Source organism: Lampetra fluviatilis, chromosome 23 (genome assembly GCF_964198595.1).
Source record: "Lampetra fluviatilis chromosome 23, kcLamFluv1.1, whole genome shotgun sequence".
Taxonomy (NCBI): Eukaryota; Metazoa; Chordata; class Hyperoartia; order Petromyzontiformes; family Petromyzontidae; genus Lampetra; species Lampetra fluviatilis.
The window spans coordinates 13,355,211-13,372,145 of NC_136297.1; the positions used below are offsets into that span (position 1 = coordinate 13,355,211).

General features: G+C 54.1%; 1 protein-coding gene across 1 annotated transcript in view; it reads right to left on the reverse strand.

Moving 5' to 3' along the window:
* Positions 1-16,520, reverse strand: part of SNX29 (sorting nexin 29) — a 65,260-nt gene extending 48,740 nt beyond the window's left edge. Inside the window, exons 1-16 of the mRNA XM_078867295.1 lie at positions 16,190-16,520; positions 13,269-13,330; positions 12,418-12,470; positions 11,760-11,887; positions 11,290-11,470; positions 10,823-10,893; positions 10,290-10,441; positions 9,994-10,138; positions 9,487-9,661; positions 9,166-9,363; positions 8,953-9,041; positions 8,760-8,826; positions 7,563-7,645; positions 7,088-7,151; positions 4,518-4,646; positions 1,425-1,510 (exon numbers count right to left, since the gene is read on the reverse strand). Coding sequence (XP_078723421.1) covers positions 1,425-1,510; positions 4,518-4,646; positions 7,088-7,151; positions 7,563-7,645; positions 8,760-8,826; positions 8,953-9,041; positions 9,166-9,363; positions 9,487-9,661; positions 9,994-10,138; positions 10,290-10,441; positions 10,823-10,893; positions 11,290-11,470; positions 11,760-11,887; positions 12,418-12,470; positions 13,269-13,330; positions 16,190-16,196 — 1,690 coding nt within the window. The 5' untranslated portion in view covers positions 16,197-16,520. The remainder of the gene's footprint in view (positions 1-1,424; positions 1,511-4,517; positions 4,647-7,087; positions 7,152-7,562; positions 7,646-8,759; positions 8,827-8,952; positions 9,042-9,165; positions 9,364-9,486; positions 9,662-9,993; positions 10,139-10,289; positions 10,442-10,822; positions 10,894-11,289; positions 11,471-11,759; positions 11,888-12,417; positions 12,471-13,268; positions 13,331-16,189) is intronic.
* Between the last annotated feature and the right edge of the window lie 415 nt (positions 16,521-16,935).

The following is a 16,935-nucleotide window of genomic DNA, read 5'->3' on the forward strand; positions in this document are numbered from 1 at the left end:
CAAGTGCGTGGTGTCACGCTGGGGGGGGGCTGTGTCAGTGTAACTGTGTGTGGGTAGATGTGTGTGTTGGTAGGTACATCTGTGTGTGAGTAGGTGTGTGTGTGTTTGTGGGTAAATACGTGTATGTGTGTGTAGGTGTGTGGCACCTGGGTCTGCCCCGTGACCTCCTGCCAGCGGGCATTAGACATTTCACGTGGCCTCAAGGTGCACATAGCCTGGCACAAACGTCGTGGTGACGTCACCGCTACTTAGTGGCGAATAGCGGTTGTTTTTGTTGTTGGTCAGCTACGAACCCAGCGACCCGATTTATATTCCTGCTCACGACCGACCACAGTAATTAACCCATAAAGGGCCTTCGCCAGGTCAGCTCATCCTAAAATGCGTACATATTGCAGTATGTAAACATCAGCATTGTGAAGACAAAGGTGGCGGGTGTGCTTTTGAACCTCGTGTGAGTTTCCCGGCTTGAATAGGTGCTCGCTAACAATACTTGACCTGAAAGTTTATAGAAAAAGTTAAACAGGGACTCTCCTTGTTATCTACAATGTAGAATATGTAATATGCACAGTTTTAATTCACACTCTCCGAGATAGAGAGATAATGATAAAGAGGCGTGGGAAACCACAGACAAGTGGGAAAGCAGCCAGAGCAGGTGCGATATACACGCAGGAGGAGAACCGGAGAACCCGGGGAAAACCCATGCAGGCGAGGGAGGTAGTAACAATCGATCCCCGTACAGATGGAATTTAACCCCCTTGCTGTCATGCCCGCCATACCCTGGCAAGGCGAGAGATTTCGACCTCGATGCCCACAGGTAGAAGGCGTTTTACGAATTGGTGTGCGATTCACGTGTGCATTGTGCTGATTGCCGGTGCACGTGCCAATGTGTGCGTCGATGTACGGTCATCCACACGATTGTTTGTGGACGTTGGTGTGTGTTGTCTGCTCGCTGGTAGCACTTGCCCCAACGGCATGTTGAGGCTTTATGAGGGATCTTTGTCTGTATTGTCTGCATTAGCTACCCATTCCACTTTACTTACAAATGGATAAACAGGGGCAGTGAAACCTGGCCAGTTAAAAGATGCTAAATTATTCATCATGTGATTAGTTTGGCAGAATAAGAAACGAGCTTTTGTTATGCAAAGTGCTCTGAGTAATTCTACGTGAGTTTGCACAGACAAACACTTCCACTTTGTTGGCACCAACAAACAATTTACATTTAAATCAGTCTCACCAGGATCCTACAACAAGCCTGCCGCCCTGCTGACCCACGACCCCTCTGTCCCCCTTTACTGTAGTAGGCCCCACTCGTGAGTAGGGCTGTGGTAAGGTGCGGTGTAGCAATGCAGTGTAGTGTGGTAATGTGTGTTGTGGTGTAGTGTGGTAATGTGTGTTGTGGCGCAGTATGGCGCGGGGATGCTTACCGGTGCCCGTGTGCCCGGCTTCACGTCTCAGCATCTGCACGGCACCCACGTACTTCTTCAACTGCACCTTGAGCACCTCGTTTTCCCTGGGGGCATGCAGAGCATGCACGGTTAATACACACACGTACACGAGCATACGAAGCACGTAGGGTTAATACACACACACGTGGAGCATGTGTGGTTAATACACACACAGACACCGAGCATGTGAGATTAACACACACACACACATTGAGCACATAGGGTGAATACACACTCACACACACTGGACGTGAGACACAGGACAGAGCCCTTGCTGCCATGAGCTGCAGTCGGCCAGGTCCCGCACGGCCCCCTGGGTCATTTCCTTCATTTTCAAAAGTCAGAGCAGTTTCCTGCTCGAATGAGCAGAAGCATTGGTTCTCATTTCCTATTCATAGCCCTGCAGACCCAGTGGTAGAAATTCCACATTCATATGGTGGGGGCGAGTCTATTCATAGGATAACCGACGTTACTTGCTCACATAGTGGTGGTCACTTGATCAATCCCCGAGGGATAATGATAATGATCCGAGTCAACACACCCCAAACTGGACTTGAATTCACGACCCTATGATTGCGAACCGCTAGCTCTAGCGCTTATCCACCACCGGGCCGGCTTGGCGTTTACACTGTTACCCTCGTGTGTGCGGCCACTACGGCCACACAGCTTACACACAAAAACAAAGACACCCCGTATAGCTTTAACAGACTTTTGGGGTAAGTGCTGTTATTGAGCACCTATGAAGGCCGGCATGGTACACGAGGGGGCGGGTGGCCAGCACTTCGCCCACATACACACATGCCACACACCCAAATACACGCCACACACCTGCCACACACCTGCCACACACACGTCACACATCCATATACACGCCACACCACACGCACAAGCCAATGTTGCCATGTGCTGCTGTAGATACATCAGGGTGTAGCTTTCATACGACAATGACAACCACATATAAAGAGGCTGGTCCACTCTATTGCATCAACAAAATAAATGAGCAGACAATTTGCCTCCCCCACACATATCCGTCTCTCCACGTAACAATATATACGAATATTTTTTTACCCACATTCCCCATCGACCACACAGCTTTCTGCGGTGCAGAATTTCAAGAGCACCGCATTAATTCAAGCAAAACTCTCGAACCAGTTGCGGCATTCAGCGTCTTGCCAGCAGTCAGACTTGCTCTAGGCAATCCTGGTGAACTACCCGCTGATTATAAGCAAGGACCCTCTCTGCGAGATATGGGTGCTAACTCGACACAGTACCACGTAGAAATTATCGAGTCAAATGAAAATTTACCGAAAGTGTTTACAATTTAACATAAACATTACTGGAAATGTACCACTTTGGGTCAATTCTTGAGAACAGAGTGTGAGAAAAAGCCGATGAAATGAGCCCCATCACAACACCGCGTCAGGGAAGTGATAAATGGATCAGCCAGAAGCTGAAATGAAAACACGAGACGCCACGGGGCGGAACACAACGAGACGCCATGATCATATGCTCATCAGCAGCCGCGGCACGTGCCGCCCAACGCCAGCCTCCCAGAGCAATACGCTCCACATCCTGGAGGGGCACGCGCCAAAACACAGATACAAACAAAGATCCCCCGTGTAGCCCACACAGGCTGTTGAGGCAAGTGCTGTTTGTGCGCACCAACGAAGGCTGGAACGGCACACCTATAAGGGGGTGGTGTGGACAGCACCACGCCCGGCTGCCTTTGTTTCCCCAGAACTGATATTTACACGCCGCATGAGGTACCTATGTTATGGTTGAGTCGACCTAGGAAAGGCACAAGACTGGTTCAGATATTTGTCATTCATTGTTGGTCGTGAGTGGGAATCGCACTTGGTTTAACCGGCTTCGTAGCACAACGCACAAACCACTGCAACCACCGCTAGCCACACACAAAGACAAAACACACTTACCCACAAACACACACCAACAACCGCCATTCGCCACTAAGTGGTGGTGACGTCACCACGACGCTTGTGCCAGGCTATGTGCACCTTGAGGCCACGTGAAGTGTCGAACGCCCGCTGGCAGGAGGTCAGGCGGCAGACCCAGATGCCACTGGTCGACTGCCCGAGACGACTGGCTGATGCACCACCTGTGCCGCCTACTGTGACAACTTGCTGTGCTTTAGCCACCTGGCGCTCCACTCGTTGTTGTGAGTGTCGCTCCTCCCCCCTCCGTTGTTGTTGGAGGGCGACTCCCTCCAACTGCCCAGTAGCGTCCTTCACAAGCTTCCTCCACAGAGGCCGATCTTGATACCGCTGGTACCGGTCATCGGCAAGTCCACTCAGCTCCACATCCTCCTGTATCACATCACTCCATCTCCTCTCTAGCACGTGCCGCGCCCGTTTAGCCCCCTCGATCCGGCCGAACAAAAGCTGTTTAGGCATGCGGTGGCTGGGCATGCGGGCTACATGACCCAGCCAACGCAGCCTTGCACACTCTCACACATACCCACACACACACTTACCCATAGACACACACGTACCCACCCACAAATAACAACCGCCATTCGTCACGAAGTAGCGGTGACGTCACCACGGCGCTTGTGCCAGGCCATGTGCAAGTTAAGGCTACGTGAAGTGTCGAACGCCTGCTGACAGGAGGTCATGGGACCCACTAAGATGACTGGCCAATGCACTACCTGTGCCCCCTACTGTACCCACAAATACACATACCTACCCACACACACATACGCGTGTTCGAGTTGCAAGCACTACGTGGTGCTTGCGGCGCCCATTAGGGAAGCAGGCACACACAGCAACCTAACCGCTCGCACAGTAACGGAGCCGGCGCCTGCCGTCGCCGCCGCCACGCGGTGCGCCGGAGACAGCGAGCGCCATCTGGAAGTGGACGCGGCTTCGTACGAATCGCGATAATTGGGGCAATTCTAGCAAAACATAAACACACAAGGACCACTTTTTAGGACGCATCCTCCCTCACACCCTCCACCGGAGCCTGACGGCGCCACCCGATATCTCGTCCATCCTCCCCTGGCTCCCGCACCCCGCTCCGTGACCCCACCCCCCCCACCAGACAGCGCACGCTCACCTGGCGAGAGCCTGCAGGCGCGCAGAGTGGCGCTCCTCGCTCTCCTCGGCACGGCGCTGCCCCTCCTCGGCCTCGCGTCGCAGCGATGCAGCGTGCTCCATCTCGCTCTCGAGCAGTGCCCGCAGAGATCTGCACCATAATCATCGCCGTCGTCACCATCGTCGTCGTCACCACCATCCCCACTATCATCATCATCACCACTACATCACCACCCACTATTATTACCACTATCATGCTCCAAATAACTTGTCATTACCATCATCATTACCACCACCAATTCCCGTTCACGACCAATGACTTTGGCGGATATTTGAACCAGTTCTCAGCCTCCTCCAGGTCTACTCAGGCTTAAAATAGGTGCAAGGTGCGGCGTTTAAACTGATTTACTGGGGAGACGAAGGCTGGCGGGCGTGTGCTGGCCACCCACTCCCTCGTGTACCATGTTGGCATTCATCGGTTCTCGTGAACAGCATTTGCCCCAATGGTCTGTTATAAGTCATATAGGGGATGTTGATCTTTGTGTGTGTGTGTGTTTGTGTCCGTGGTCATTACGTGTTGTTATGTGCATGTCGGTTAACACCCCGGATACCCTTCTAACAAAGACGTTCCATCTCAAGGGATTCTCTCAATAAACAAGATGATCTTGACAATTCACCCAAAGATAGCAGCGGTGGCGTGGGGGAGCCGGGCAGGGCAGTGGGTCCCGCCCCCCCGCCCACACCTCCGATTAGCACGGTTGGCTACATACGGTACGAAAGAAGTTCAACGTACGTACACCCGCAACTTCGTGGCCTCCTGCTGACGCTCACCGACATCAGCCCAATCATGTCTCCTACGCGACGGACTCATGCCCCCGAGCGCCACGATATCTATGCACGGGGCAACCAGCGAGCACAGATGCTGCTCCAAAGACCTTATTCTTGAACTCTGAGGATTTATTGCTGCTGCTACAGAGCACAGATTCGGCTATAGTTGGAATCCTTCTGCTGTCACATCTGGGGTGGAGCACCCACTTCCCACCTCACTGCACGGGTTTGAATTCAGAGTCAAGCAGTTGGGGCGATTCATGGCCCAGCACCCAGTGATTCACCTCAGTCACTTACTGGCAGTCAGTCGTCGCCTTGTCACTCTTCTATCGTTACTGCTACCATGGTTACTGTTCCTGTGAACTTTACTAATTGATTCCTGTCCATTTGTGGACTTGGTCCACCTGACATTAACGGTTTCATCTCATTCACACCGTGACAAGAACACACTCACTCACCCACTAACTCACACACAGTCGGATTTGCACCGCCCGCTTTATTTTGTGCCAACTCTGCTCTAATTCGTAGCATAGCAATCATCGTCCCCTACTGGCAGGCTAATGCCCATCTCTGAGTCATTTCATACTGCACAGGGACAGCTACCGCTTGTGGTGCCCTACGAATGTATTAAATGAGATGTGATCCAAGGTGTTTTGAGTTGCTGAGGTGTTTGAGCGAGCTCCATGTAAATGCTAAACATTATTATCAGTAAATCTTAGGTTTAAAAGCACACAACTTTTAATCTTTACATTTCTAAGTGAGGTCCATTCTTCGTACATCCTTAAAAGCATCCCATCTGTGTAATCCCAACATTTGTACAAGTAAACGTGACGTTCTTGGTAATTGGCATGACGAAACGATCGAAAATTGCATTTTCCCCAATCCTCCTTTATGTGCTTTAATGTGGAATCAATGATCTGCTGAGTGCACACGCCATGGGAATAGGCGGCGAAGTTATGATTCAATTACAGTGGTCCTCCAGTGTCAGAAGCACAGAGCGAGTGAGATGGCAGTGTGATGACTCACGCAAACATCCACGCTCCAACACTCAAACCCCCACACCACACACCACATGCCTACATCGCACACACCACACGCTACACACCCCACACACCACATGCCTACACCGCACACACCCCACACACCACGCGACACACACCACATCCCCACACCTCACACACGCCACACGTCCACACCCCACACGCAAATGCTCAAACCCCACACTACATGCCAACGAACCAGGGCCAAAGGTTAAAGGAAGCCGAGTCACTCCCCCTTGCTCTCATCCCATCTATCCGTGTCCCGCTCTCCCTGCTCTTTGCCAAAATCCCCTCGGTCATGAAAAAATCTTCCCAAAATATAAACTGCTGTTTTAGACATGCAAATGTGTCAGATTCTAAAAAGGTGGTCTGTAACCCAGCACTGTGGGGGGCAGACAGGGTTGGTGGATCACACACATTCGTGAAACTCCCTCCCTACCCATGAGCAAACCTTACCATATAGGAACACAGAGTTTGGGAAATTATAGGTGCCGATTTTGGCTGCTTTTTGACTTGTCTTTGGTTCCTCCTCGCCCCTCCGAGTTGTCTTCTCTCTCTTCAAGAGTGAGCGATAACTGTGCAGCTTTGAGATGATTATGACGTCAATAGCAGAGCAAGTGACGGGGCCAAAGACGGTGCCCCGAGCTGTTCGTGTGCCGCGTACCACGAAAACCGGCAACAAAATCCGATCGTGGCCAAGCGCAGAAGACAACGTGGCACTCACCTGCACTGCTCCTCCAGCTCATCCTTCCTGTTCATCATGGCCACCAATGCCTGCCGCAGTTCACCTTCGGGGCAGCAGAAAACCACGGACATGTCATCAATGACCGAGCGTGCTGGCCTCTGAAGCCCCAAGCATCAAGTTTGATTCCAGGTCAACAAGGGTGACATCGGCCACGGTTTTTGTGCGCACAAACGTGAAATGGGCCCACGGTTTAGGTACAGAACAAACCTATGCACCGAACTTAGGACTCAACTACCAATTAAAAGTTGCCTTCTGTTGGCATGAACATTGTTCATGTGGGTATTCAGTGAACCATTCTGCTGTGAGGCAGTGTTCAGGACGAATCTGGTGTTTTTATCTCAGCTTAGAAGAGGCGAACGAGGTTCCACACCGCGCGGAGTCATGACCGGTGCCGCGACCACCGTCACATGGTGGGGGGTGGGGGCACGCGGGGGGCACAGGGGACCCCACTCACCGATGCTCATGGAGTCCGAGAGAGGTGAGGAAGCCGAGGGGGGGCTGACACTCTTCCCTTGGCATGGGGGAGGGGGCTCCACCCTGGTGGTGGGGGTAGGAGACACAGGTACAGTATGGGCCTGTGAGCAAATTACCCAGAATGCACCCGATCTCATCAGATCTCAGAGGCTAAGCAGGTTTTTGAGCCTGGAGAGTGCTTGTATGGTTAACCACCAAGCATAACTAACCGGTGTTATAGTCTGCTGCGGTATTAAGGTTATCAGTGGAGGGCAGTGTAAAATGAGATGCTGTTCTGTACTACGATTCCCGTCTTCACCAACCCGCTCTGAGCAGCGTGCTCAAGTCTGATGAAGTAGCGCCCATTGACCCACACTGCGTGGGGAGGCCCTCATCCAGCAGTAGATTTACAAAAGGGATGTAAATGTGCATGCACACAATACTAAAATGGCAGTTGTAAAACCTTTGCCTCAAGCCCAGGGTTTGATTGCTGACTCGGGAGTCCATCTGCGTGGAGACTGTATATGATCTCCCCCTGTTCAGCATGGGTTTCCCCTGGGTTGCCTCACATGGCCAAACCCACACACACAATGTCACTGGTATTGGCCAAAACATCCCAATGTTGAAAAATCATCCAAAACCATGAGACGAATTTAGCACGCTCTGCAGTCTGCCACTGCCACCTTGTGGCAATGCTTATTCATGGCTCTGTACACATTCACCGAATATTAATTATTTCACCTTGTAATGTTCCACACCGTGTGCACTCTCGATAAGAAAGAACGAGTCAGAGGTGCCGGAAGGCAGCCAGGTGGTAGTCAGGTGAAAATTGCGACGTCTGTCCATTGGACGACCAATGTCGACTTCTTCACAAAGCGGTACTACATTTAACGACCCTGGAGGGATGATAGGCCGAGTAAAACGAGAACCAGGATTTGGGCTTGTAACCTTCCGATTGCGAGTCACTTATCCACTGAGTCACCTAGCAGGATCCTATCATAGTTACAGCACGAGGTTAATGACCACGTGAGCATTATTGTCATTTTGCAACAACAGCAGAGAGAAGCGATGACAAGGTGGGGCGGCACCGACGGCACAGGCCTCGATAATTATTTAACCGTCTTAAGAATCTGCCAAGTGAACGTGGGGGGTCCTGCTGCCAGTGGGGTGCCATTGGGCCTCGGCATGCGAGCCGCACCTGTGCTGCAGCAGCGAGCCCATTCGTGCCAGCTGCATGGGGAGGGCGGCAGCGTCCGTGGGAGAATCTGCGGGAACACGAACCGAGCACGCGGGTATCAGGCTGGCGGCCTGTACTCGCCTCCACCACACCCCCGCTCACCCGACACACACACACCCAGTCGAACGCAGGGGGAGGGGCAACGGTGACCGACCTGCTTGCAGTGGGAAGAGCAGCTCCCCGCTGTCATTGTCATTGAACACCTGGAGGGCACTCCAGCCAACGGGCGACTCCGGCAGGGGCCTGCACCACCGGCACCCGTGCGTTACCGACGGGCGTCAACAACAGCTATCGCCGCGTCGAGTGTCAGTGGCTGTCGTGTCGGTGCGAGTGCGGTGCCGTACGGGCACCGTGGGCGGTGTCTCACTTGTAGGCCCCGTCGAGTTTTGCGTGGCCATCACCGTTCCGGGCCGGCTGCGATTTCCCATAGACCTCGTCCGCGTTGTCATCGTCGTCCTCCTCCTCTTCGTCCTCGTCGGCCATCGGCTTCCTGTCAGTGACGCCGTTCTCCACCGCCTCCCCATGGTGCCAGGGAGCCGGGTCAAAGGCCGAATCCGGACTGAATCTGCCACCAATAACACCGCAATTATCTCGCTGCGTTTATATCTCACACAAGGGCAGCCAGCATCTTTGGTCGCAAACGGCCCCTAACCACGAGATTGTCCCATCGTTGCCCGTGAGCCCGTACCGCGTGTGGGACGCCGCAGCGGGGACCTCACGCGGATCGTCATGCCGGCCGCTCCACTCCTCCAGCTGCGTCTCTCCCCTCCTCTCCCGCTCCTCCGCATCATCGTCATCAAAAGAGATGATGCTCGTCACCGGCTTCTTCGATCGCTTCTTTCGTTCCTTGCGATTCTTGACATCTGATCAAGGCAATGTTTGCATGATGATCGAGTCCCAATGGTGTCCGCACCATTCTCATGGCGCATGGCCATCATAAAGCAAGGCGATGCGTAGTATTTTACGTTTAATACACCCATAGTAATAACAAGGGCTGCCTACCAAATTAGAACGGCGAAACTGTGCAACAGGCAGTGAAGGCGCAATCGCTGGGCCACGACACTGCCCCAACGCAGGACGGTGTCATCGTCGCAGAATTACCAGCCCCGCTGGTGCACAGACGGGTGTGCGGACGTGCGTGCATGCGGGCGTGCTTGCAGGACCGGAGGGCCGCACCGCGTTGTCGCCAAGCTACCTGCAACCCTAGCAGACATGACGGGGGCAGGGTCGTGCGCCGAGAGGGCCGTGTCCCGCACGGAGGCCACGGGCACGACAGCTGCCCCCCCGGACGTGCGGGGACCCCCGGGACCGGAGATCTCACGCAGCAGGCTGCTCACACCCTGCATGGCGCACGCATGCGCACGCATACACACGCGTTAACGATGGCCTACCAATAATCATCGCAGCCAAGACTGCGTCGCGGTCAGAGTGCCGACGCGAATAAAAGTGATGGTGATAAAATCATAATAATAAATATTAGCAAACACGCACGTGTGTGAGCGACGAGTCTCTGAGGAGGGAGGTAACGCTCTGCGTCGACTCCCGCAGGAGGCCCGACATGGTGGGCGCACCCCGCGACACCCCCAGGCCGCCGTTCAGGTCCTCGTTGTCGATGTTGATCGCAAACACAATGGAGTTGAGGCCTGCGGAACGACACGAGTGCAACGACACTCCTTCCACGATGCCGCGGGTGACGTCCCGACTCAAGTAAGCATAGTCACCACTGCCCGGCCAATATAGTATTGCTTAACATCACAGATCTTATTTCAAACATTCCATGGGCACCCCCAGTAGAATCTGTACCTGTGCAGCACAATATGAATCACTGCCAGCCTGCACATGGTTATTAGCATGCCAGTAGGGGGCAATGACTGCGACATGCACTCCCAATGGAGTAATTTTCACGTTTAGGAAATTGTGTCTCGTGTGGGTGGCACGGAGATGTTGCCCAATAGAGTTGCAGCTGAGAACCCGCGGGCATAAGAGGCCACGGTGCGGCCGTGAGGGGTGGGTTACGCAGTGACCTGCTGACATGACGGGCAGCATGCTCGACCGCTCATCGTCGAGGAGGAAGGCCCAGTCTTCGTAAAATTGGCTGTGGGCACAAAGTGGCAGGCCTCAGGCTGAGTGGGTCACCAGCAGCCACCGACCATCACAACACATACAGCACAGCCTGCTCTCTCAATCAGGCACTCACTCAACGGGCCACCACACAAACACACCACCATCAGCTATGCTCTAGTCACTGCGAGATGAAGACCTTCCCACATCGTTGCCATCCCTCACGGTCCTGCGAAACCGCAATCCATCTCGCTGAGGCGTGCGCAAAACCATTCACACATTCATGGCTATGCAGTTTCAACACCAACTCAGAGACAAAGATCCCCCATGTATCCTTTATCAGTCTGTTAGCGAGCAACTATGAAGTCCGGGAGGGCACACAGGCTCGCGTCCCTGTGCGTGCCCGCGCTCGTGCCGGAAGCCGCCGCACCTGATGCGCTGGCGCTCGGCGAGCAGAGTGTGCAGGTGGCGCTCGAGCGAGTGCTCGTTGAGCGCCGAGCGGAGCCACGCGCGGCCCCTCCCGGCGTCCGTGCCAATGGCACGCAGTGTCAGGTAGCGCTGCAGCTCGTGCCGGCCCAGCTGCTCGCGCACAAAATGCCAGAACACCGGCTCTGCGGGCAATGGAACGAGACGCATGTCAGGACTGTGGCAGCCCGGCGATCGCGTGACGACGGCGACGCCTCTAGTGGCTGGAGTAACCGGCGAGGAAGGTTATTGGTATAGTTGTGATGATGGTGTTGATGGTAGCGATGAAGACAGTAGCCACATAAATCCATATTGTATTGATGATGGTGACTGCAGGAAAGATGGTGAAGGTGTTGTTGAAGTAGTGGTGATGACTGTAAGGAAGATGGCGAGTGGTGTTGATGGCGGTGGCAGCACCGCTGTGCTAGGCAGTACCGGGCTCGATCTTGCCGCCGATGCCCGTGACCTGCTTGAGAGCAGCGGCCGTGAGTGCCAGGCCACGGCTGCCCCTCCGCAGGCCGTGCTGCAGAACCGCCTCAAACTGGGCACACAGGCACGTCACCCTGCAGAGCACGAGCGAGAAGGCCACAGCACTTAATAATAGTAATAATGTTTAGATCTATACAGGACCGTTCATGCAAATTGCATCTCACAGTCACTGAGGAACCACCGACAAACAGGAAGACAACCAGGCTGTTAGCCGGAAACGAAGTGTTGTGACCTGCATTGTGATGAGTGTGGCGAGTGGGTAGGTGAGTGTGTTGTTGTGACCTGTAGTTCCGTGTTAAATATGTTCATCTCGGGAAAGCGTGCCAAACAATTCAATGGAAATAGGTGCGTTCCCACACCTCCAATTAGCACGGTTAGCTATGCATGTGGATGTTGGTTATTTACGTACACAGTGAGGCACATGGGGATGGAATGAGCACTGCATGATGATGTTGATAGATCTCCGCAGGTGCAAGAAAATCAGGGAACGACAGTTTTTGGTCATGATGATAAAGTTTTATGGAATAATGCATCAAACGGGATGTTTGATTTGAAATATAATTTCCGTGATAATGTATTCACGGATTGTTTGGAGTTTAAATACCTGCTGTCTGAGTCGAAGGCAATTTCCTTCTTCCCTCCGAAGCGTATTTGGCACTGGAAAACGTAAACAGATGACGGGTGCTTGCGGTGAAGCAGTCTGGGACCGCGCACCGAACTCCCGGTACGACCAACGGCCCCTCACATACCCGCACGGTCTCAGCAACAATTCATCGCACACAGCCACCGGGCAAAAATGTACTCCTCGTCACGACCAACATTACAATGGCGTGACCTTTGGTAACTTTCTGTAAAAATGAAAAAAAGAAACGAAAAAAAACTGCATTTGCAGGGAAACTTGATGACCTGGGAGCATGTGACTAGCACGACCGTGAACAGCGGAATCACATGACCGGCAGTGGCTGTTGGGCTCACGCGCAAGCACAAATAATTAAACTGGCTCTCGCTGCCACGCGATGCTTTACAGTGGTCTTCTGGCAGCACAACTCCTTGTGACGCTGCCAGGACACAGCAACAACTGGCACGGATGAGATTTAGCAGCTTTTAATACATTTGCTGTTGGTGCCATAATTCTCTTCGCGCAAGGTGATCATGGACCAGTCTGCGATAGTTTCACAGTAGGGGGCGATGACGCTCTGTGTAATCCCAAAGGATATGCATGTCATTTATTAACACGTCACTGCTGGGCCATTAAACAGTGGCAGGGATTAAGAGGCATCTGAAAACGCGATTCCAGCGCCACTGCTCCGGATTCCGTGGGCAGACACGAGGTGCCCGCCTCGGCTGCGTCTCCATGGAGATGCACAGACCATGCCGCCCTCCTGAGCGAGGCCTTCTGTCGCAACCGACAGAACCCGACACGTTCCACGCGTGCGGGGCACGCGAGATTCTCACCTGCTTCACGGCATCCAGCAACCGGTCCAGCAGGGCCTGCCGCTCATTCTCATTGTGGACGCCTGCGTGACATGGAACCAACTGACCGTCACATTCTCGCGTCTCAAACACGACCGTTCTGTATTCATCGTAAACTTACATAAAAAAACGTCAAAAAACTAGGCTATGATACAATAACCTGATGGGTTTACTGTTGGCTGCACCAGTGATATTTTCTTTGCAAATGTGCAGTGAGCTTTATGTACATGCCGAGCTTCACAGGCCATGTTCATGGGCCCGAATGTGAATTTTATAGAGGGGCGATCCATGCCAGATATTAAGACAGGAATGTGATACGAAACAAGAGGTGAGGAATTCCGAAGTATTGTCAGAGACTAATGATCCAAGAAATGTTACGATACTGTAATCATAACCTCTTCCATCCATATGCGTAGAGTGTTGGAACCTCGCAAGCGTGGGTTTTCTCTGGGTGCTTCACTTTTCTTCCACATGTCAAAACATTTGGCCGATAACACCTCAATATCGAGGACTGGAGGGTTTTGGGGGGAATAATGGCGTTGGCTACCACCTAGGCGATGGCTTTTCGGCTTGTTTATGGCTCCTCTTCGCACCTCTCTCTCTTTAATTTCTCTCTCGTCCAAAGTGAGGACTGTACGGCGGTGAGTCATAAGATTATTATATTATTGTAAACCACGACTCGTGTTATGTTCACATGAAAACATATAAACACGGACCGTCGACCAAACAGTTCCATGTTGTTTACACGGCAAATGTGGAAATAGATGAATAGGGACTGTTTAAAAACAAAAATCAGTAACAGGTAGATGACTCGACTTTAAGCCGTGCTCAGGGTCACACCAGGAGCAGCAGCAGCAGCGTGTCAACAGCCGTAATGATTCACGACGTGTTCCTCGGCAGGGAGAGAGGAGGGCACTGCGAGTTCTGCACGAGCCCTGACAACCGCCACCGTCACCAGCCACGGCCTGGGCCGGCACTGCACCACTCGAGTCTACTCCGCTGAACGGGGTGTAAACCACTGTCGTGGTGCCCCCCAAACTACAGCTACGATGCCCTCCCACTACAACTACAATGCCCCCCAGACTACAGCTACAATGCCGCCCACACTACAGCTACAATGCCCCCCACACACAGCTACAATGCCCCCCACACTACAGCTACAATGCCCCCCACACTACAGCTACAATGCCCCCCACACTACAGCTACAATGCCCCCCACACTACAGCTACAATGCCCCCCACACTACAGCTACAATGCTCCCACACACAGCTACAATGCCCCCACACTACAGCTACAATGCCCCCCAGACAGCTACAATGCCCCCCCCCACTACAGCTACAATGCCCCCCACTACAGCTACAATGCCCCCCCCACTACAGCTACAATGCCCCCCCCCACTACAGCTACAATGCCCCCCACACTACAACGCCCCCTACACTACAGCTACGATGCCCCCCACACTACAGCTACAATGCCCCCCACACTACAACTACAATGCCCCCCCCACTACAGCTACAATGCCCCCCAGACAACAGCTACAATGCCCCCCACCGTCCCGCCGGGCCTGTGCACCACGTGTGTTGTATATAGGCACCGCGTCAATAGAGTGCTCGACTTGAATCAGAACCAGAATTCACTCTCCACCCTGTGCCCAGCGTGAGTGAGGCCACGGACTTCATGAGCAAGTCTGAAGCAATTCCCAGAAACTATCGAGGTAACGGTGTCAACAGGAGGTTTTCTCGTGTTTACATTCTCTACATCCCACCACCAAAATCAGTTCACCACCACCATCCATCCATCCTGTAGCACAACCCTCATTATTGGCCTTCATCACCATCACCCACCACTCTTCCACGATCACCATCGCTTCTCATCCATCCACAACCCGCCTTACCCCAACACCATCCACCCCACACCTCCACCCATCAACGTCCTTCACAACCATTCATCCGACTTCATCACCACCCCTCCACGATCCACACAAATCAATATTCCTCTCTGCCATCAATCACCTCCATACCTTGAGTCTCTTTCACTGCCGTTCGCCCTGTGTTACTGTAACTATCAAACCCATAACCCTTTCAACATCTCTCTCGCATCTCCATGTCAACACCACCATTCCTGACCTTGGTCGTCCACCACCACCTCTACCAAAGGTCTCCTGCAGCTGTATCCGCCTACCCTGCTCCTCCTCCTCCTCCTCCCCCTGCTGCTGTTGTTGTCGTCGTCCTGCTGCTGCTCACGGCGCCGCGACATCGCTTCGGGCCGAGGCGCCTCCACGCCGGGGAACCGAGGGCGCGTCGCCGCCTCAATGCCCAGTCCCCATCCCCTGTCAGTCCATCCTCTTGTCCCCCTGATCCTCACAGTCCCCGTCTCTTCCCCTGTCCAGTGCCGTCCCCGTGTCAGACCCCTGGCCCGGCCACTGCCGCTGTCCCTGTCCCCGTCCCCCCTGTCCCACCCCCTGTCCCTGTCCCACCTGTCCATGTCCCCCGTCCCCCCTGTCCCACCCCCTGTCCATGTCCCCCCGTCCCCCCCCCCTGTCCCTGTCCCCCTGTCCCTGTCCCTCTGTCCCCCTGTCCCTCTGTCCCACCCCCTGTCCCTGTCCCCCCGTCCCTGTCCATGTCCCCCTGTCCCTGTCCCCTGTCCATGTCCCTCTGTCCCCCTGTCCCTCTGTCCGACCCCCTGTCCCACCCTCTGTCCCTGTCCCCCCGTCCCTGTCCATGTCCCCCTGTCCCCTGTCCATGTCCCTCTGTCCCCCTGTCCCTCTGTCCCACCCCCTGTCCCCCTGTCCCACCCCCTGTCCCTGTCCCCCCGTCCCTGTCCATGTCCCCCTGTCCCACCCCCTGTCCCTGTCCCCCCGTCCCTGTCCATGTCCCCTCGTCCCTGTCCCCCTGTCCCTCACCGCTCATGGTGCCCGTGACGAGGCCGCGGCCTCGGCGCTCGGATAGAAGCGCTGCCAGACGATGTCGATGCCGAAGCAGCCTCCCGCCCGCCCTCCCGCTGGCCCCGGACCCCGAGGCCGCCTCTCGGCCCAGGGGCCGCGCGAATGTCGTGGCAGTCACGACCTCGGGACCCCCAGAGCCGAGACCCCGAACCAAGGGGGCGACTCGGGGAGCCGTGGACCCGGGGCGGTGGAGGAGGAGGCGGCGGCGGAGGGAGCTCGGGGCGGGCGGAGCCGGGAGCTGGGCCACGCCTGCCCTGAGCTCACGCCTCACGCCACCATCACCGCCACTGCTGCGTCTTGCACAACAACAACTTCACGGAATCGGTTGCTCTAAAGTTTCATCCTAAATTAGTGCAACCTGTGGGGATGCGAACATAAGTTTACTCCTCATCAGAAATAAAATGTCGAAACCGCGTTGCACCAATTGCTGCTGAAAAGATGCCGTACGGCTGATGGGGTGGAAAAACTACTTTGATTTTTCAGAGGGATATATGTGGGAAGGAGGTGATTGCGAACTTTTGAAGGCAAATGTGTATTCCACTCTGTATACACCGATTTAAATATCGACTTACCCCCCCCCCAACGCCAAAGGAATGTGTAATATCCACCCCTGGCTCAGGTATATACACAGATTAGCACCACCTCGATGCTCAAGCGAGCAGGAAATCACTTCACAAGACGCAGGAATCCTAGAAGAATCCCCC